The sequence below is a fragment of the Maylandia zebra genome, linkage group LG22 (genome assembly GCF_041146795.1).
Source record: "Maylandia zebra isolate NMK-2024a linkage group LG22, Mzebra_GT3a, whole genome shotgun sequence".
Lineage (NCBI taxonomy): Eukaryota > Metazoa > Chordata > Actinopteri > Cichliformes > Cichlidae > Maylandia > Maylandia zebra.
In genome coordinates, this window is record NC_135187.1 from 25,513,774 (window position 1) to 25,535,240 (window position 21,467).

The window sequence follows — 21,467 nt, forward strand, 5'->3', positions numbered from 1 at the left end:
CTCATTACATTGAGAACATTGTATACAGCCCACGCTTTATTACAGGCCACAACTCAGGGCTGGTTTAATGCAGTTTGACAGGATGAAGGCAGTGAGTGTCGGGCAACGAGAGGGTGTGAAAGTTTAATGCATCCCCACTGCGTCCCCCCTCGAACATCATTCATCACCAATGCGCACACACTTTGATGAGTGTGTGGTAATTTCACCTGGGTAAGCAGATACCTCATCCATCACCACAGACCTAAAGCCATGTCGCTGAGGTAAACGTCTCCTAGGCAGCAACACTGTGAGGAACGCGTTGCTGTGGCAGCAATAATAGGGTGATGTTGTCGTGAAACATTAAGCATTTTCAGGTCGTGGTTAAGGTGAAGCGTACCTCATATTTTTTTAGAGGTTCACATTCCTTGTGAATTCCCATGCAGGTCACATCAATGCTTTATATGTACGTAGGAAGAGGTTCCTAAAATTACTTGTGATCATTATCCGATGTGCTTGCAGGGGTTATGTTTATGGAATAAAAGGTAATGGTTGTTTTATAGGACATGGAGTGTGTTTGATGTGGTGGGGAAGCAGCTGGAAGACATCACTGTGGGACTAAGGGAGTGGGCATCTGTATATACAGGGAAATACAACTGATTTACCCTCAAGAGTGTGAGTGTGTGTGTGTGTGTGTGTGTGTGTGTGTGTGTGTGTGTGTGTGGTTCAGTTATGTAATATGTTGTAACAGATACACCTGTTGAAAGCTGTTTACAGGATACAGCTGCGTCTTTGTCCATTTTTATTTCTGTGAAGAGAAGAAGACAATGATAGCACAACTCAGAACTCAGCGAGCCTCGAGTAAATTAAGGACTATAAAGTTCTGATAACTTTCACTTGATGAAAGACCTTGGAATAATAACTAATGTCACCAATGTTTGTTTCTAATCTAGGCTTTTGCCAGCTTCTTGTGGTTCAAGCTTAGATATTTACCAGGCTGCAGTGTTGTCAGGTTGTGCTATCCCACATCGGCACTTGTGCTTGACAAATGTTGATCTGGAAATACACTGTGGGGTCAGGTCTTTTTCATAGCGACTTTGACTAAGACATGCTAACTACTTAGCTTGCTATGCTGACTGCCTGTTGGTTTTCAGAGTGTAGCTTGTTTTTGCTGAGATTAATTATTCATCCCATGCTTTGTTGTTAAAGTTAGCACGTGGTAGATGGTTTTAAACAGCTGATTCATCAAACCACCTGCCAAGTATTTCTTTGAAACTCCCAACTCTTCTCAAACAATTTACAAGGTCCACTTCCACGACGCTTGTGTGAGCTTGATATTTACTTAATATCTCCAACCATGAGGAAAATAAGCATAAGTGATGAGAGTACATAAAATACTTGTTTCCTACATATAAAGCCAAATTAAATTCTAATATGACACAGACTTTGTACTGGAGAAATCAACACCAGCATAATGTTGCTTTTGAATATTAAGTTCTGTTTGGTTCAATGAATTGTCAAAATTGGTGAATTCCATTTCTTTTTCTTTCACTGGTTTTCTTTCAGCAAACAAACATGTACAAATTAATCACTATACTCTTATCTCTAGTATATGTGAAATAGCACACAACTGGCCTGGGCTTAACTGGGCTTAATGTTAACCTTTTATTTAGTTATTTCATAAATTTGACCAAAGAACCAAGTTTTAGTTGTTTAGAGCTTTTGCTTCACCAACTATTCTTGCAGTGGCATGTGTTGACTCTTACAGAAAGGCAAGCAGAGACATTTGTGCTGTCTGTCTGTATGCTACATGGACATGTTCACCTTTCTGCACTCTTTTCTGGCTACCACTATAGTTAAATAAATATCTAGTAAATTATCTGTTACCAGGACAAATCATTGAAGCTGGTTTACTTGCTAATGCTAGCTGTGTTTCCATTTGAAGCGCAGGTCGTAACTTTCTTTAGTTCACAAAAAATAAGTTATCTTCATATCTCCACTCCTGAAAAGTTGTACACTGCTCCCCCATTTCACTTTATTTCATTTTTTGGGGGTGTAAAGTGCTTTGAAAAATATTAGATTGTGCATTATGACAGTAAACATGAATGTAAGCACTAGTTTGTGGATGAACATCTTGAAGCCTTGCGTCTGGCTTCAAGGTTGTCACAGTCTTGTTTTATGCCCATATTTAGTTAAGAGGTTATCGGCTGATGCTAGCTAGCTTGATAGGCAACTGCACAGGTGAATCGGACAGATGTCTGCTGACATGTAAATAAAATACCCTTTGAAGCGTTCTTAATTAAATTATTAGGCAAAAATAAATGTAGCTTGCTGTGCAGTGAATACTATATACAGATCAAGTGAGTGAATCGCTTTTGAAGCCAGCCTTGTGTGGCCGCAGGAGGGACTGAACGAACGTTGCATCTCCACTGCATACGAAGGTTTGCATACAAAATCCTATAACATATTTGCAGTTCTTGTAAATTACAGCGATTCCATTTGTCTTTGTTGATCTGCTGCACTTTGCGTCATCCGTGCACATCTTTGTTACGTCTTTGTTACGTAAGCGCAGCTCAAGGCTCCATGCACACAATAACTAGCAGGCGAGGAGCTTTATCACAGTGATGTCTGATATGAAAGGAGAGAGATCGCATTACTTTGATAAGTTTCAAATTATGTCTATTTTTAGATTTGACACGGCAAGCACTGCTTACCTTGCTTGTCCCGTTGGAATGCCAATGAGGCTAGACACTGGTTGGGGTGGAAATGAGGCAGGTATAGGTTTGAATGAGGATCTCTAGGTGACCAGAATGAAATGAGGCGAGTCATTCCAGTCAATGTAAAAGGCAGAATGGCAGAAGAGAGCTGACACTTAAAACACAGAATAGAGGCTGATTGGCTCACAGAAGGTAGGATTGAAAATGATTAGACCAGATTGATGACGACAGAATGAAAAGTGATGCAAAGAATAGACTGGCAGGAATGCAGGCTGACACAGGAATAGATATCTTTCTTACTTAACTTGCCCATAAGCTTGAGTTTTACATTTTGACACTTGCCATCCGGTTTTCTATCTTTTAAGCTGGACATGGCCATATTTGGAGAAGACAGTAGAGCTAGGGAGTTACAAAGGAAAACATGTATTTCCCAACCAGTTGACAAAAACCTCCCTGACACTGCTAACACCAGCATATTGTTGCAGTTGTACTTTGAAAGGAAGTGGAAGACTTGTCAACAAAATAAAAGGAAAAATCTCTGAAAGCTGTAGTACAAATGTGAAAAGTGCTACACAAACTTTTTGTCCCCCTTTTTCAAGGTTTGCTACCACTTGGCTAGTAAGTGTTTGAAAACAAACATGAAAAAGTAGAGGCAACCGTAGCAATCTGCTAGCAACCAAAACAGTCAGAAGGAGTCTTTCGTGCAACACCTTCTTTACAAACGATTTCACCCAACCACATCCAGGAGCCTCTGCCTGACAGTTTCCCAAGCAACTGGTGGTTGTATGACATCCACTATGGCAGACAACTCTTGAGCGATGTGCTCATGAAATCAGCTCAATGCCAAAGAAAAATACTTCAGTTGCACCTGCTTTTTTAGTCAGCAGATGTCACCGTTTAGACGGGAACTTCAGGATCATACCTGAAACTGTCACCTTCGCTAGTCTGCAGCTCTGCAGCTGAATGTTAATGACAGAGTGCTTTTGCAACACCAGCGTTGTTTGTCCTCAGGAGTTTAAATAGTGATAGCAGAGCATTGCCACAAGATGGAAGTGCTGGGCTGATGTAGGCAGAATTATTGAGCTTGAGGATTTCACTCTAAATGTTCGTGCCACGGTGAAGGGATAGGATCAAGGTCATACAGCACAACAACGTATCATGACGAGGAGGCTTTTAATTTGCAACTTCTTTAAACAGATGCTGTCTGACGGGGCGCTTTTGATGGGACAGATATGCTCACACACACACACACACACACACACACACACACACACACACACACACACACACACACACACACACACACACCAATAAAAGTGTAAACAGTAACATTTAAAGAGAGATTCCTTAGTCCTGTTTTGAGACTCTGGTGATGGTCTCCATGACAACAGCATTCCTCTACACAAATGTCCTTTAATGTACGCATGCGCACATGCACGCACATGCACGTGCACGCATGTTGACTCCCCTTTGCATGTTTCTCTTTTTTCAGTTCCCTTCAACTGTCAGATCCTCAACTGTCTCCTGACTCTGACACACGCTTTCATCACGCTCATATTGAAATGTATCTAGGGCATGTTTGCCACTATGCTTTGCTGCTCACAGGTGAAGGCATGTTGCAGAGCATCATCCCTGTGCGTGACCTGAGTGAGATCTCATAGTTTTATGAGGGATGAGACGAGGAGCTCAGTGTACTCTACCAGCGCAGATGCACTGGGTGTGGTTGTGTTGGCGATGCATTAGGAGGCAGCACATCGTTCTGAGTGTTTTAGTGAAGATCGTTTTACACTCTGCAACAGGAAGCTTGCTGATATCATAAGCGCACTTCTCTCCTTTCTCCTTCCTCTGTATGCAGACACAATCTAACACACATATAGCATGAGCATTCACATTTCATATTTGGAAATTCCCAGTAAGTCCTCCTGCTCCTCAGAGCCAAATCGATTCCTCTTGTAGAAAAAGAAGGGATTGTAAATTCTTTGCCCAGCAGCTCTCCCGATCCACGCTCCCCCTCCCCTGACAGTAAATCTGCTTTTTTCTTTTATTGGAGCCTTTTTTTTATCTTCTTCTCTACACATCAGAAGGAGCAAGGGCTGGAGGGCTGTGCATGAACAGGGCTTCGCTCATGAGAAGTGCGCATTTTTTCTTCACCGAAATCTCACTTTCACCTGATAGGAGCACCGTGCTACGTGGTGATGGTGGTGATCATCATCACCATCTCTTTCTCTCCACACGCCTTCCTCTCTGACCTCCTTCTGAACAACTGCAATCGATCCACAGGCTCTGGGAATGGTGTCATTCCTATCTGGTGACAGCAGAGGTCATGACATCATCACTCCAAGACACATAACCTGCCAAATCGTCACTCGGTGTTCATTTTTAGGGTTAGACGGGGAGGTGGGAGGAGCCAGAAGGAAAGGGAGCACAGGGAACGAGGAAGAGGATGTTACAGGAAAAGATTGGACTCGACACAAGTGATTTAGTTTCCCCAGAATTCCCCATTATCCCTATTTCTGTAACTCATCTGTCTGGCTCAGCATTTGTATTTCCTCTAAGCATAGTCGGAGTGATCTCATATCAAAACAAGCTTTGATCCTCTGACTATAGTTTTTATATTCGGTTTGTGTTTGTGTGTGTGTGTGGGATGAAGGGGAATTTCAAAGAGTGCCAGACAGAATATCTTCACCTGTCAAGATCGGCTGAATTATTAAGCATCCATATGCTGTTCTAAGCCCACACTCTTTCCTTTATTTCAGTATTTATTACTTATTCTGTGTTACTCATTCCCAGGCAGTAAATGCTACAGACCACCCTTCTCATCGGGCAGCTTTTGGTTTCTGTTTGTGTGTGAGGCTCGAAATGATGGAAATAAGTCTAATGTAGTGCTTGTGTGAATCCTCTGCTTTGGAGCACAGTGATCACAGTGGGAGGGGCACACACACATACACACACGATTCCACGCATACATACGTACACACCCACAAACTGAGGCTTGTCAGTGCTGAGTGTGTCTTCAGTGGCTGTGCTTGACTAGCAGTGGTGAACGGCAGATTTGAGTGGACATTTATGATTTATGGAGCTTTTTTTTGTTTGTCGCACAGGAATGGTGTCAGTGGGTCTTTAGCAAAGATAGTCCACACTGTGGCATGTGTGTGTGTGTCAGCAGGACTGAATCAGCAGGAATGATTTGAGCTTTATTGACTTTGACTCAGAGTGTATGCTCATGCTGGAGTAGAAAGGATTTAAGAGTAAGGATACAGATGTAATGTCACAGGAGGAAAACATGGTAGAGCCACTCTAGGGGCCAGAGGACTGCCCCCCTCTCTCAGAAAAAAAAAGAAAAAAAATGGGAAACGGTATCCAGAAGAAGAAGAAGACAGAAAAAAGCTCATCTTCCTCTCCATCCTCGTGCCTGAGTCCCAACAGGGAGAAACCTAAAGGCGTCTGGCTGTTTGGGCACGCGGACAAACTGACAACAGGTAAGGTTTTGTCATTTGCTTATTGTCATTTTAAAACTGAAGGAGGAGTTTGAGAAGAGATGAAGCTGACTTTTAGTTGTGGCTACTCATGCAAGGTTGTGCAAAGTAGTTCCCACAGTCAGCTTTTTATGTGCAGGGTGAATATTCCCATGCTGACTTCACCTTAGTCAGCTGCAAGGGTTCCTGCTTATTGCACCAGTGTGCACAGGAGGACTGTGTGTGGGTAAAGTTCTGTGTTTGTGTTGTGGAGATTTCTTTTCCTGCTGACAAATGATCAAGTTAACAGAGCGTTTTATTTTAGCGCTAACTTTACTCTTTTTGTTCCTCACTGCTCCTCTACCCCACCCTTCCATCCATCCTGAACCACCCTCAGTGTGTGTGTTATCTTTGGGCTGAGAGTGGGGGATTATTTTATGACTGTCTGACCGCTATACCTGCTGTGGAAAATAGAGCTTGGCCTGTCCCACACTGATCGTTGTCTCTGTTAACTGTCCCCAAAGCAAAAAAAAGGAAACAAAACCCTGACAAACAGGTTCAGCCCTGACACAAACAGATAGATAGTCAGATAGCGCTCTGCTACTGAGATTTGTTTTTCCACCAGGGCGCCATGGCATAATCTTTTTATTTATTCCTCTGGAGTGGCTTTGTGTTTCATGCTTTCTTCCCTGAACCAGTCCTATTTTTATTCTGCTGTTTGTAATGGTGACTGATAAAATCTGGTCACTTTAGCCTGTCTTCTTCTCTGTCTCTGTATTCTTCTTTTAAAGTTAAGAACAAACTAGATCTGGGGTTGTTAGGTTACAACACACATGGTTTTATTTTGACTAAGCCTGGGTTTCCTTCATAGACTGTATATAAAAGATGGGCACATCCACTGTGACATCACTGACTGGTGTCTGGCTCCACAATTTAGTCACCAATATGTTTATATTTTCAGACTATAAACATGGTTGTTTGTGCTGTTTAACATGGGAGTCTATGGGGGATGGAGTTGCTTTTGGAGCCTGTCTTTTTCATTATGGGGAGATTAAATTGTCAATGCTGACCTTGCAAGATCAGAAACTAAAAAAACACTTTATGAAGGCAGCTGGCTCACAGTCTCGTAGACATCCCACTCTCAACAAACCAAAGTGTCTTCATGCTTGTTGCTGTTAAAAATTTGAACAAACTGTGTGGTTTACTGTGTGCTTGCATACACGTCTGCGCTCAGGGTGGTCAGTGTCTTTGCGAGCATGCGTGGTTATCGTCTTCTGTTCTCCTGTTCTCATTCATGGGGGGGTTTATTCAGAAAGACTGTGAATGCATTCCTACATTCCTGCTGATTTACTTATGCATGAGCACTCATCCTGCACACAAACCCACAATTTTGAAGAGCAAGTCAAAGTGAAGCTTCTGAGGTGATTGTAGCTGCCCTTTGCAACACAAAGAGGCAAAATAAAAACAGCCTAGAGAGAAAGAGAAAGGGAAAGAGAGTGTTGTATTGCATACTGTTGAGCTCTGTGCTGTAAGTGTAAAAGGGAAACACACAGAAGATGAACTTGGTTAACTATGTTTCTGTCTCTGTGGTTCTGGGTACGTTGCAAACCGGAGCCCTGCCTCGCTTTCATCTAACACTTGAGAGCTTTATATCTGGGATTTTGGCACCCGACAGAGTGAGAAACGACTGGATGTCACACCTACACCACCTCACTTGTTCTGTATTTTTGATCAAGGTCATCAACTGGAATGTGGGATGTTTCCCAAGGCTGGTCAAACTCTGTTAAACATCTCAGACTACATAATGTGAGAAAAAGCATTTGCCGCTATCCTGAGTTCTTAGTTTTTTGCTTATTTTTCAAACTTACATGTTTCAGATTGTCAAAAAAATCTAATATGATAAATGAAATAATCCAAATAAATACAAAATGTAATTTGTAAATGATGAGTTCATTTATTGAAGGAAAAAAACTATCCAAATCTGCCTGGGCCTGTGGGAAACAGTAATTGCCTCATACTGTTAAATCATGAGTTAACTGTGACTAGCAACACCCAATCAGGAAAGGAGCAAATGCTTTGTCATGGCACAAGATAAATATATATGCACTGTCCTGCAGAGCCCTCAACCCCTTGAGCCAGCTCATCACCAAAACTGGATATAGATTTACGAGTCGAGTGACCATCAGCCACCTCCTGTATATGGATGACATCAAGCTGTACACCAGGAACAAACAAGGCATTGATTCACTGATCCACCTCACCGGGATGTGCAGCAAGGGCATAAGGATGTCACTCAGGCTGGATAGGTGTGGCTGAATGGTTGCAAAGAGAGGGAAGGTGATCCAGACTGAAGGGGTGGAGTTACAGGACAGCTCCAAGTACTAGCAAGCTGAAGGGTGGTAATAAGATTTGAGTTATCAATACAAATGCCATACTGGTCATCAGATTACTATGCTGGGATGATAAGCTGGCCACAGGAGGACATACATGTCACTGATGTCAGGACACCAAAACTCCTCAAAAGCGCCTACAAGAGGGCCTCAGGCAGCTGAAGACAGATGGTGATGAGGAATAGGAAGAGTGGGCCGATGGCGCGATATGGCAGCCTGGCTTTTGTCAGTCTGCCCCAGGGCAGCTGTGGCTACAACTGTAGCTTGTACCAGTGTTCCTCCACCAGTGCTTGAATGTGAGAGTGAATGAATAGTGGAACTGTAAAGTGCTTTGAGGGTCTCAAAAAGTGCTATATAAATGCAATTCATTATTATTATTATTATTATTATTAAACACACACACAGCCCAGGAGTGTGAAACAGAGGTTTTATATACAGGAAGGATGGATGTAGCCACCACTGCATCGTGTACTGGTTAGTAAAGTCTCACGGTGAAGTCTTGACCTGAGGTAGGGAGGGATACTGGGAGGGACACTGCATAGTCACAGGGTAGTGACGAGTTAATTACGCACTTAAGTCATACCTTGTTCTTCCTGACTTGTTGGTTTTAACAGGAATTATAATTTACAAAATAAATGTAGTGTTCTTTCCACTGGATTTCTTTTTGCAACCAGAGGACCAAAATAAACCATGCTGGTTTGAGGCACTTTTGCTTTGGTTTCATTTTTCACTCCTATCATTTAAATACAGTCTGTGTTATTAAGTAATTCAATTATTTTTTTCTTGGCTTTATCGACCCTGACAGAACATATTACAAGAAAGCCGTTGTAGCAGATTTATGGCACATCCACTGTACATCCACTGATGTCAACTGTAGGGCAGTGGCTACAGTGGATTAGGTTAAATTATACACACACAAACACACACACTGACTGCTGATGGGCTTGCAGATGTTTCATATTACTTTCTAATAACTGTCCACTGTGCTGGAAGAACCTCACAGCTGGCTTTTATCACGGGGAAGTCTGAGTTCATCTTCGCTACGATGAGGTGTCAAATAACACATGGAACAAACTGGTATTACTGTAAATTTCAAATATCAGTACATATCCTTGAACCACACCACTCCTCTAAATCTTAGTTCGGCTTTCACTCCTCTGTTTGGTTATCTTCTTAACCTTGGACTCTTGGCGAGTTATTTATCTTAGCATTCAAAAGGACAGATATTTACCCTGGACTGGGCAAAACGGGAAAAGAATGTGGTGTTGTAGCTGATAAAGGCCAGAAAAGTGAAAGAACGCAGATGACAAAATTAGGGTGGGAGAATAGAAAGAAGGAACACATCGTATAAATTCGTGACTAAGGCTGCCAGTGTATTTCCCTCCCATTCTTATTACAACTGTCTTGTGCGGGTAGTGATATTCCATATTCCATTATCCAGCCGGGTAAGGCTTGCCTAAGCCTTTTGATTTCTGTAAGCGGGGCTAAGATGCTTTCTTCCTGGTCCTCCTTTGAAGATCTCATTTACTGTGCGCCACTGTCAAAGTCACGGACTCCCTGCAGAGGAGCTTAGCAACACACAGTTGGATAAAGACTAGATGACTCTTCATCTCCGCTATCTATCCCTCCTCTATCCTTCTCCCCATCTGATCCTTCAGCACTGATCGGTTACATTGTGCTGATGTTTCTGTGTGCATCTCCTCTGGTTTACATGCAGCTAAGTGACACAGATCAGGTTATATTTATAGTTCACATCTATTCACTTCCTTTCAGTTTCTTTCCTGCTCTCTCAGAAGCTGCGTTTCCCACCTTATGAGAAAAAACAACGGGGAGAAACAGGCTGATATTGCCATTCTTAAATCTCTTTCCTCTTTACCTACAACTTTGTGTCTGCACGTCAGTACAGTTTGCAGAGACAGACAGACCCCTGTGTTTCATCGCTGTTTCTCACAGGTATTACCGCCTTTTAGTGTCTGCCCGTTTTAGCAGCACAGCTTCCCACCTGTAACATCATGTTTTAACTTGTTGCACAAAATGTCACAAAAGTGATGAAAGCGGATCGTTACCTCCTTCCTTTAGCCTGTCCTCCCATGCCCTTTAACGGTAGAAACGTTTGTTTTCTTGCCCTTGAGGAAGGGACAGTTTCGGCAACATACAATTGTGGCAAGTCTGAAATTTCTAGCCCTAGATGCCATTTCCAGAATAGTTTGAAGCAGGCATGCTAACTGATATAGAGCCAGTTTGCAAATGCTTTGCATGCAAAAAGAGAGAGGAAGTGCAGTTGGTTTTGATTTGTATCACTATTTAGTTAAGTTTGTGCAGTAAAACTGTTTGGCTGGAATTGAAATACACAATTTATTATACCAGTGTTCTCTGTAAAGGGGGACGAGCACACATTTTCTATGCACTCGCTCATTCTCAGGGCTGCTAGCTCTCTGTAAAATACAGTTGTAGGTCCCAACAATACCCTGCACAAATACTGACCACTGCAGTTACTTTTAGGGGAAGATCATCTCAAAATCTTACATGAAGTTGAGGCACATTCAAGTCATTGCTAACTGATTGATGCACTTCCTGATATTAGTATCAACGCTGGCTAGAGCTGATGTATATCACAGTTGAAAATCTTGTCTTGTGACTACATGTCACACTGTCTCTGAAGCAGAGAGTTGAATAACGAGCTTGTAGCAGAGAAAAATAACAAGATGTTTAAGAAAAACTAAACACAATTGTTGCAAATTGCATTAATAAAGTTTCACATGTCCTTAGATACACTCCTAATTCGTGAGATTCATAACTACTACTTAAAGTAAAGGACTGCACGTTACTGATGTAATAACACTCACTTCCAGAAGGGGGAGACAAAATTGGCTCTTAAATGCCGTCATTTCAGCCGTGCTAGCATTACTCTACTTAATTAGGTCAGATTCATTTGCAACTTTTTTTCCTAATCACTGCTACAGTCGTCTACAATCCTGCATTAATAATAACTAAAATGGTGTGCATCGTGTCTAAGAAGGCCCTGCAGTAACAAACCCACAGAGAGTTTTCACACAGCTCTGCAGTTCTTCACTGCTTAGGGCCCGTTTTAGTTTTCTCATAATTGTCTAACCTGCAAAAGTGAGTTGAAATAACACAGTTTCCTGAGGCAGCGTCTGACCGTTTGTTGTTGTTGGGTGTCTTTTTTTCAAAAACTTGAAAAACACCGGCGTCGTGTTTCACGCGGTCCAAAAACACAACATTAAACAAATGCTTATGTTTAACTGTATCTACACCGAATATGCGAAATGGCAATTATTCCAACAACGAGTGGTGATTGAAGTAATGTATTAATGAGTAATTAATGTTGCTTTCATTTGGAGAAAGGGCAATACTTGTGTTATGGGGAAAAGCAGTGTTGACATTGTTGGTTAGAGCTGCATCTCTGGATTTTTGAGTATATTCTGAGTAACAATCCATCGGGTTGCTAAAAATCTTGTAGCTTCAGTGCAGCTGAGTGATCCCTCTGTCTCCAGTGTAGAAAGAGTTCATGCATTAAAACATAAATTCAGTCAAAGCGTCTTCGTCTGCACAGACAAATGCAACCCATGGTGTTTGTGGGAGAGACATCGTAACTCAGAGGTCCGTGTTTTTGCTTCAGACGTGATTGTAGAATTGATGGTTTAATGATCACCTTTTTAAAATAAGAACAAACTCATACTTTATGCTTTCATTAAGCCTCGCTTTCTGACATCACTCTGTCCGATCTTTAATTCAAAGCTTGCGACAGTTTCATTAAAGCTGGTCCTGCCGAGCCAATAGATGAATTTTCAACTTCACCACAGTGGCTTTAATTCAAGTTAATCATCCGTGAAAGGGGCTCTTTCATATAGATTTGTCCTCTTATGTAGATAAAATAAATCTGGTTTGTAAGCTGCTACAATTGCTGCTGGTGAATGTTCTGTCCAGAGTTAGAGGACTAACATAGAAACTTGGAGTTATTTTGCAAAAGCATCGAGAAAATTTCACCAGCAGCTCAAACAAACGTAAATTTCTTCTCCTTATCCAGTTAAGTGTGGCCAAGCATTGATAATATAAATGCTGCTGATGTTGGACACATGTGAGACAGCATGTGAAAACTACTACATTAATATGCAAAAGGCCAGATGTCATTCATCTGTTTCTGTGTATTTTCTATGAATTTTTAACTAGAAGATGTCAAACTGTGTCCAGTCTTTGATTTATTGTGGTTTGCCTATGAGCCAAATAGATAAACATTCATTTGTAGCAACAAGAAAAAATGATTAAACCTTTGATAAAAACATAACAAGGTTTACAAGAACCGGTTATCACACGGCATCATCAAAAGTTGCCAGTCTCAATAAGAGCGATACATTGGCTAATTTGTGGTGTGTGTGGCTGCAGTGAGTGTGTCGGTTTCCCCCTGATAACTGAGAGTTTTACTGAATGAGCATTTTGAACAGAAGTGAGCTGTTTGTTTTTAATTTATCCATCAGAAATTGTCCGGTAAGCTAAAGTTTTTCAGGCATAGTTTTGAGAGATATTTGCAAACAGTGAAAAACACTGGAAATTTTGGAAAGGACAGTTCTTTGTGATTGTGTCATTGCTTGGCTGTTTATTGTGGACAGTCGGGATTCTGCGTCTGCATGCATCTCTTTTCCTGTGCTGTGCCACATATACAGAATGTTAGGATAAAAATGTGCTGTTTTTACCCCTCAGCTGTAAAAGGACATGTTGGCGGATGGGTGAGCGGTGAGGTCACTCATGTTTGTGAATGAAAGTAACTTGAGAATGAGGATAACTTCAGAACGATGTGGGATTTTGAAATTCATACCATAGATGCATCTACAAAAAATCTCAGACAACTTCGAATCTCAGTGACCTTGAACTCAAAGTCAAGGTCAGGTTTTCTGAAAATCTTTGAATGTGATAACTTGTGAAGGATTTTCAAATTTACACCATATACTTGCACCTATACTAGCAGGCTGACGGGAAGCACTGGCAGGTGCCAGCAGGGGTGCCACCAAGGGGGGACCGGCAGGAGGTAACTGCCCCCCCCAATACTTCCCTATGTTGATAATTTTAATAAATGCGAGCACGAGAGAGAGGAAGATACCCTACAATGAGCTGAAGCATTAGCTTATTCTTTATTGTTATTTATTGGGCTCCATCACTTTGCAAATTGGGCAACTTAAACAAGATGACATGTGTGAAATTGGTAAAATAAAAAATAATTATTTGTGGCTGTAACTAAAATGCGAGCATTTTGTGAGCACCATCGCTTCATGCTCGACTCTCGGGGTTCAGTAAAGCTCTCTTATTGCATGTTTATGGCGGCAGGATGGATGTTCACAATTAAATTTATTTCATTCACAACCAATTCAGTCTTCCTGTTTTTAATCAAATTTTCCCCCGTCTGGTCGCCCAATTAAAAAATAAATAAATTCTAGAAATGCCCCGGGTCAGGAGACCTTGGATTCATGCAGGCACAGGCGTTATACACTGAAGCAGAAGGCTGTGAGGCGGTGCCAGCTTCAGCCTCTTTTTCTACTCCAACATTTGGCAGCAGGTTTACTCAAACGCCTTTTCACACACATTTAAAAGTGTTTTCAGGCCGATTCAGTCCGAGCGGTTCTGACTTGTTTACGAAAGGGAGGCTTAGCTCATCGGCCGTGCATAATGGGATCTCGCAGAGGAAGAGTGATGAGCAAGAGAGAGTGTTTCTAAGACTTTAATGAAGGCTCACAGCTAGCAGAATGAGCTGTTGTTCTCAGTGGCTAGAAGTCACTCGCAGAAGTTAGTAGACACATGCTAGACTCATTCTCTGCACTGCTGGTACATTTACGTGTGTGTTTATCACATGTGTGTTGTAGTGTACGCTGAAAACAGGCTGCGTCTGTTCAAGCCTAATGCGAACGGTGTGATTCGGATGACGTGCACTTAAATGAAGATGTCCGCCCCCTCGTTGCACCTCACAGCCCTCTGTGCAGGATGTCAGCAGATCCTCTTATTTATTTATTTTTGCTCCATGTAAACTCTGCTTTTCACATTTAATGGTGGCAATACAAACAAGTTTATCTAAAGTATACCACAATGCCTTGGCATATTCCACAAGTGGACTTGAAACACAGCTATGACATTTTCCACAGCTTTGACAGCCTCTCTCACAGCAGCTACTGGCTAACTCTCATGCATTTATCCATCATAACAGACTGATGATCCATTTAGAGGAGAAAAACAAGGGGTGATTGTTTTGAAGAAAAAGAACTCCTTTAACTTCTCGAGGAAAATAAGTGCCTAAAATTATAGAAATGGCATTTTGGTTAAATAGGAAAAAAAGAAAAGAAATGCAGACATAGCTTTTGTCAACCGATGAGTCAAGCCAGAGTTTGACATTTACATTTTGTGGCATTGCTGTCATTGAGAAAAAAGGTCGAAGAGGTTGGGAGTTTGAACAGCTGCTAAACGTCAAGCAGTTTACTCTTTATCTCGGCTGAAGTTTTATTGTGAAATTTCAGACAGGATCCTTATCTGAGACAGCGGTCACGTTATCCTGTGAGCTTTCATTTTGCAAGCGAATTTTGGGAACGTTCCGAGGAAAATGATAAGCATGAACATGAAACACGGGCTGTGACAAAAATCAGTTTTCTTTGTAAAGCTTACAAATTCAGATAAAGGAAAACGAAAAGAATTATGCATCAGAAACCTGCATAACTGTGGCCGTATCATTGTGCAGGAAGATGGTGGGCTGCCCCCTACAGGTGGATAGCGAGTTAAGTTGTAAAGCGCTATACAAATACAGACCATTTACCATTTACCAAGTTAACCACTTAAATTGATTTCTGGTGTCTTCGGGCAAACCCTGCAGATTTGGACCTTGGTTTTACTTTTTTGTTTTGTATTTTTGCTGATCTATTTCATTTGCAATCACATTTTACTGTACTTTGCTGCATTTGGGTAGGTTTAGCCATTAACAATTGCTTGGTTAGTGTCCGGAAAAGGTCATGCTTTGGGTTAAAATGCACCCATTCACAACAGCAAACCCCACACTGAAAAATTATGATCCAGCCCTGCTCAGAGATGAGTCCTGACTCCTCACCATTACAGGTGCATGGGCTCAAACAATCTGCCTCACCTGTTTCCGTTTTCATATCCATCTGTTTCTTTCAGGTACATTAGACGTAATAACTCGGTTTCACAACACACGAAACTCTCATTTTATGTTTAGTTCAAAATGAACTGAATTTTGATCTAAACAAAAAAGTGAGATGCCACTTGTAACAGTGGAAGAATTTTCCAAGGTTTTAGCTTCTGTGCAGTTGTGGTTTTGTCGGTCCATTGGCATCCACCTCTGTGTGACTGCACACTGGGCATTATTATTGCAGTATGCTTTACACTTGCACCCTTTTGTCTTCTCCCATGGCAGATTTCTCTGGAGGCCCACATTGCTCTGCAGGAGTCCGGGGTACCCCTGCACTCCCTCCCACACACCAGTTGGAACGAGATAGATTTATTATCTTGTTTGGAGTTTGTAGATGAATGTGGCAAATAGCGGGTCAACTGTGAGTGTGCTGTGAAACATCCATATGTGTTTATAGAGCTTTCAGTCTGGCTCACAAAAAGCTTTTAAATGGAAGCGACAGGCAGCACAAACAGCTCACGACTCCTTCAAGAAATATATGCACAATCCCCTTATCTGGTTAAGAGAGACAGAGAAGAGACAGAGGGGGGAAAGAGGGATAATTACAAAAAGAGTGACGCTTTCTATTTTTAAGCACAGTGGCTGGTGTGGCTCCTAAGTTTGGCTCTGTGTTTGTGTGTGAGTCCAGTCACCTCGGCTGAGGTTTACACCTGCTTCAGGTCGGGATTAGGAAAAGCAACAAATACAGGATTTATCTCCGGTAAATAGGCACCGGTGGGTTAAGACGACACATGAGCTAACAAGGCATTGCATTAATTTAATTGTGCTTAAGCTAAGTGCAGAGAGGGTCTAAATGAACCAATTTTACATTTCAGAACCTGTATCAGTATTTGTTTGAGATCTCACCTTTATTACATGTTTTTTTGTGTATTGTTGGCCCCTGAGTCCTAATTTGTTAAGTGATTAGTGCTGGTAAAGCACCTGTAAATATTCTATTACTGGCACTCACTAAACCTTCACTACAATATTTCAACTATGAGTAAAAATGTTGTTTTTCACATAAAACCTATTTACCTACTAAAATCTTGACGTGCAATGGCTAAACAGTAGCACACTATAGAGTTTGCATTTTAAAGCACCAGCATTAGAGTCTTTCCAGCAATGATCACTGGTTGTACTTCAAGTTATCCGTGTTTGATTAAGTTTGGTTAAGTGTAAAGTTACCAGCTAATTCCATCGAGACTGGTTAGTAACGTCCAACCATAAGCTGCCATAAGATCAACACAGACATAGATACCTACCAATTAGCGCTAAATTACAGACTAATAAAATACTAGAATTTCATGTACAAAAACCAAAATCCAAACTTCTATGGCAGGCAGAACCACACAACAAGGCATTATTTATCAGATAATTCCTTTAAAAATGCTTGAATAGGTACCAACATCACCAAAATAATGATAGCTAGCAAACCTAGCTGATAGCTAGCAAACCTAGCTATCAGTTAGTGCTGCCTGTGTTGGTACACATGCTAGCTTTTAGTCTTAGCAAAATCCAAATGTTACAGAAAAAAAAAATCACCCACCTCTTCTTCATAGAGCGCTAAATCATTGTTTTTCTGTTTTTCTGTAAGTTAGTTGTTAAACTACCTCATATCGCTGAGTCACCAGTGATGCTGACAAATGGGAGTTTTTGCCTGCCTGGCATAAAATCTGGGCTCATTATTGATGTTTGTGCCTAACCAAATAACCTGTAGTTAAATGATCTAGAAACTGTCATACTCTTTCAATGACATAATTTTGACCACAACTCTTCAGATCCTTGTTTGCTTCAGTGTTTCCTTTGCCCTTCTCATCCTCCTCACCACATCTATTCAACCCACTGTCTTCCTTTCATGTTCCCTCTTCAGCTCACCACCTCTGTTTCTCACCCAGAGGAAATCAGAAATGTGGGTGATTCATGGGTAGCGACATTTACCGTACACAGTGATTTATGTCCTCTCCATATCCTCCTGCCCTCTTCCCATTTCCTCCGCCCCTCTCTACCTTCCTTTAGTCCTATTTTCTTTCTTCTGCTGTCATCTTCGCACAATCGCCATGATTTTTTTAGTACAGGTTTTCATTTTTGTCTGTTTGCATTTTTTTTCGTACTCTCTGAATGTCAAATGTAATCAGATAAATAAAGTGATAAATGAGCATAATATAACAATGCAATGTTTCCAGACACATTATCACAACATACATGAAATATTCCAATAGATATGTGTGTAAGGGCTGTCGGGCTAGCCTTCATCTCTCCTTCGCCCTGGTAAATACTGCACAACTAAAAGCTGAGGGGAGCTCATAACTCAAGTCCACTACAACAACCACTGAATACAAATCAGGAGTGTAGCAGCCAGCTTGAATAATGACACCTGTGTGTGTGTGCTCCTGTGTTGGGGTGATTGGAGGTTTATTGCTGGTCACACTTTAACCCTCTCTTCCTGTACTGTGGCAGCTTCATTTGTGTGTACAGGGATGGAAAGATCAACCTTAGAAGACTCAATCGACTGCAAACCTTACACTTTCTATCTGCTGATAATCACTAAACGCTGAATCATAAGACAAGGCAGGTGTCATCTAAAGTCCTGATTGTGTTACTCTGTGGTATAGAGTTCAGTTTTTGTCCACAGACTATTTATTGAAAAAATACAGATCCACTGGCTGGATGCTGTGCTCTATGTAGTTTATATGTCACACACCACTGTGCTGCTGTAAATATTTACTACTTCAGCAAACGTATGTTTATCTGACTGAAAATAGACTCCAACGAAAGCTCTGTTTACTCCAGCTTGATTATCTCTGCTACAATCTACTGCTAAAACATGAATGTTTTGTATCTGTACCTCAAAGGGAGCCTATCATGATCATTTTGAGCCTCATGTTCTTGTTGTTGTTCTCTGCTAGCATAGCTTTGTGTCATTCACATTTCAGAGTCATCCTTATTTATCCTGGACTGGACTTTGGAGCGGCTCCTTAGTTAATTCACTGTCTAAAACAATCCATTTTTAAGTCCATTGCTCCACCCTTTGAGCTAGCTGTCTTCTAATTGGTTACTTTTTGTTAAACAGAAGTTTTGAACAGAAAGTGGGTGGGGCTTCTGTGCTGACATCATACAGAGCCATGAGTGCAAAAAAATGCCCGAAAGAAAGCATTTAGAGACTCAGATCTGACTAAAAGCACTTACTTATCGTACATTGAGCCTGGTCCTGCAGGAGGTTTCTTCCTGTTAAAAAGGATTTTTCTTCCTTCCCACTTTCACCAAGTCCTTGCTCATAGGGGGTCCTCTGATTACTGGGATTATCTTTCTAATATTGGAAGGTCTTAACGTTACAATGTAAAGTGCCTTGTAAAGCCACACACAACCAGTGGAAAACATTACTTCTACATGCCACTGTCACCTGGTGTCCCCCCCTCTTTTTTTCTAATGAGCCCAGTGTTAATGTAGTGAACCATACACCCAGTAATAAACAAAAGCACTTTTGAAATCCAGCCAGGCATGAAGTGGAAACCCTGTACCTCGTTGTGGTCCAGTGGCCCATGTGCTCACCTGATACGGATTTTGAGGTTGTGACAAAAGCAATACAGCTATCACTTCTTAGTCTCTTCTCCTCATTTCTGCGGTGTGCAGCAAATGAGAGGGTGAGCCGAGGATGTGTGATGAACCACTATGAAATTATAAAATTTTCCATCAAGGGTGTTTATTTCTGTGTGTGTTAGCATGCATGGTTGGGCTTGGTCAGCTCACTGGGAGTCATATTTTATATTCAGCTGCTTTTCTTTTGCCACTATCAATGCAAAGTGGCCATGTGTATCTGCTGTAAACATCCTCATCGAATGACCTGCTTTTTTTGCAGTCTCATACTTGCAGTCCAAGCAGAATCAGAGCTGATATAGCACTCTCTAGTGGAGCAAGACGCTATATGGGTGTGTTACATGTTTACCAGAAACCATAAAAAGCTTATGTCTGTGTGCTGCTCTGAGAGATAAGGTAGCTGTGTATAGTAACATTGTTATGCTTGCAGCTTGTAAAGTAGGTCAGTTTCGAAGTTTTTAATAATGTATTGTCTGTTTTGTTTATTTTCATATTTGAAGTGATTTTTTTTATTGCAAACGGGCAACTTTGGATAAAGAGTAGAGTTAATTAATCTCATTAGTTTGGATTTAAAGATGCTCTACAGTTGTAATACACATGCATTTCATTTAATTGTGATTAGGGCTAATCTATCTGCTCAGATTATAGACTTTACACACAATATCTATGAAAATAGAGGCTCTAATGATAGTTTGGGAATTGAAGGAGTCAGTATTTATTATTTATTTTGTTCCCAACCTAAAACCCTGTGTAGTTTGAAAGCCTTGTCCACTTCTAGGATAAAAAAGAAAATAATATTGGCCAGGACTAGAACTAATAATTGTTTTCCTCTTAAATAATCAGTTGTTACATCACTAAACAAAGCTGCTAATGTAGCAGCTAACTGCCCAACTTAGTTTCCTTCCCTGATAATGTTATCAGTAGTTAAATGTTATTTAAAGACATATTGTAATTCAGTGTTTCTGCCACTTTGGAGTTTGTGTTGGAATTGTTTGTTGATGTTAGTGGTCAGTACTGTTTCTAAGCTCACTGATTAATATTATTCATTTCCAATTTAAATTAACAATGTATTCATGTATTTTGTGTTAAATACATAAAAAAGCTGAATCAACTTTTTGGGATTTCTTTACCTGAATGATTGAGCATGCATCAAGACACATGAAAAATGCTTCACGTGGTTACACAGAGAAACTTTGAATGTGTGGTTTTATTTGATCAGCAGTCAAACATCTGTAAATAACAACCCTATAGGACGGTTTATTATGACAAATGAGTGTGAGAAGAGATCTTAAAAACCATAAAATATTGAATTTAAATATATGAGTTTTAAAAAAATGGGATGTTCAAATAAACAAATAGACATTTTTCTTCCAAACTCCACACACTTTACCTTTTCAGCAGATCACACACCTGGCTGGAGCTCTGATACAAGATGTAAATCAGAAGGCTAAAGGAAAATAACATCCCAAGTCATTATCGTTATTTTAAATGTGACTGTTGCTAATGAAGCATGGGCTGTATTTTTGTGCCTGTGACCTTTTAACAAGCAGGTTTTGTTGGCTGTCTGAGCTCTGATTATTCTTTCACAGACTATTTGACCTGCAAACAAGCCCAACAGTCTGGCACTGGTGATTTATGATATTATCTTTAGACTCACAAAGACAAGGCTGTAAAACAACCTCTGATTGTCCCCTAAAAGGCACACCAGTTGATTTAAAAGTGCTGAAGGAAGTAGGCTACGTAGCACTTTACAAGTAAATATTTGGCTTTTTTTCCCCATCTTTTGACCTGACACCTTGAACTGATTTGGAGACCTGCGTTAGAAAGGCTTTAGTGTCCGTTAGTTTCTGTTTTGTTTAGCTTATGCAGTGGAATGGTTTGTTGTGTGTACTAAAGGCCCTCGCTCCCCTCTGCCCTCTCCACCAGGACCAGATGGTGTCTCTTTAGGCATTCTAATGAATATTGATATGAGGGGTCTTAGTTAACAAGAGGGGGGAGGGTGCATATGTTGGGCCAGGGACCCCCAAAACTGGCATGTAGTAAAGGTCTGTGGTGAGGGGAGTGGGTGTGCAGGGGATTTATATCTGAAGAAAAGGAACGTTTGCGACTTGCAACAAAGCTCCTTTCTCATGCCCGTAAGCTCTCTCTTGTCTCA

The 21,467-nt window shown here is 41.0% G+C and overlaps 1 protein-coding gene across 5 annotated transcripts in view; it reads left to right on the top strand.

The window, feature by feature from the left end:
* Window positions 1-21,467, top strand: part of nhsl3 (NHS like 3) — a 40,031-nt gene that overhangs the window by 6,516 nt on the left and 12,048 nt on the right. The window contains exon 1 of one of the 5 annotated variants that reach the window (XM_004547760.6): window positions 5,544-6,172. The exons of the other annotated variants lie outside the window; for them this stretch is intronic. Coding sequence (XP_004547817.2) covers window positions 6,040-6,172 — 133 coding nt within the window. The 5' untranslated portion in view covers window positions 5,544-6,039. Of the gene's footprint in view, window positions 1-5,543; window positions 6,173-21,467 lie in introns of those variants that run through there. 5 annotated transcript variants of the gene reach the window in all.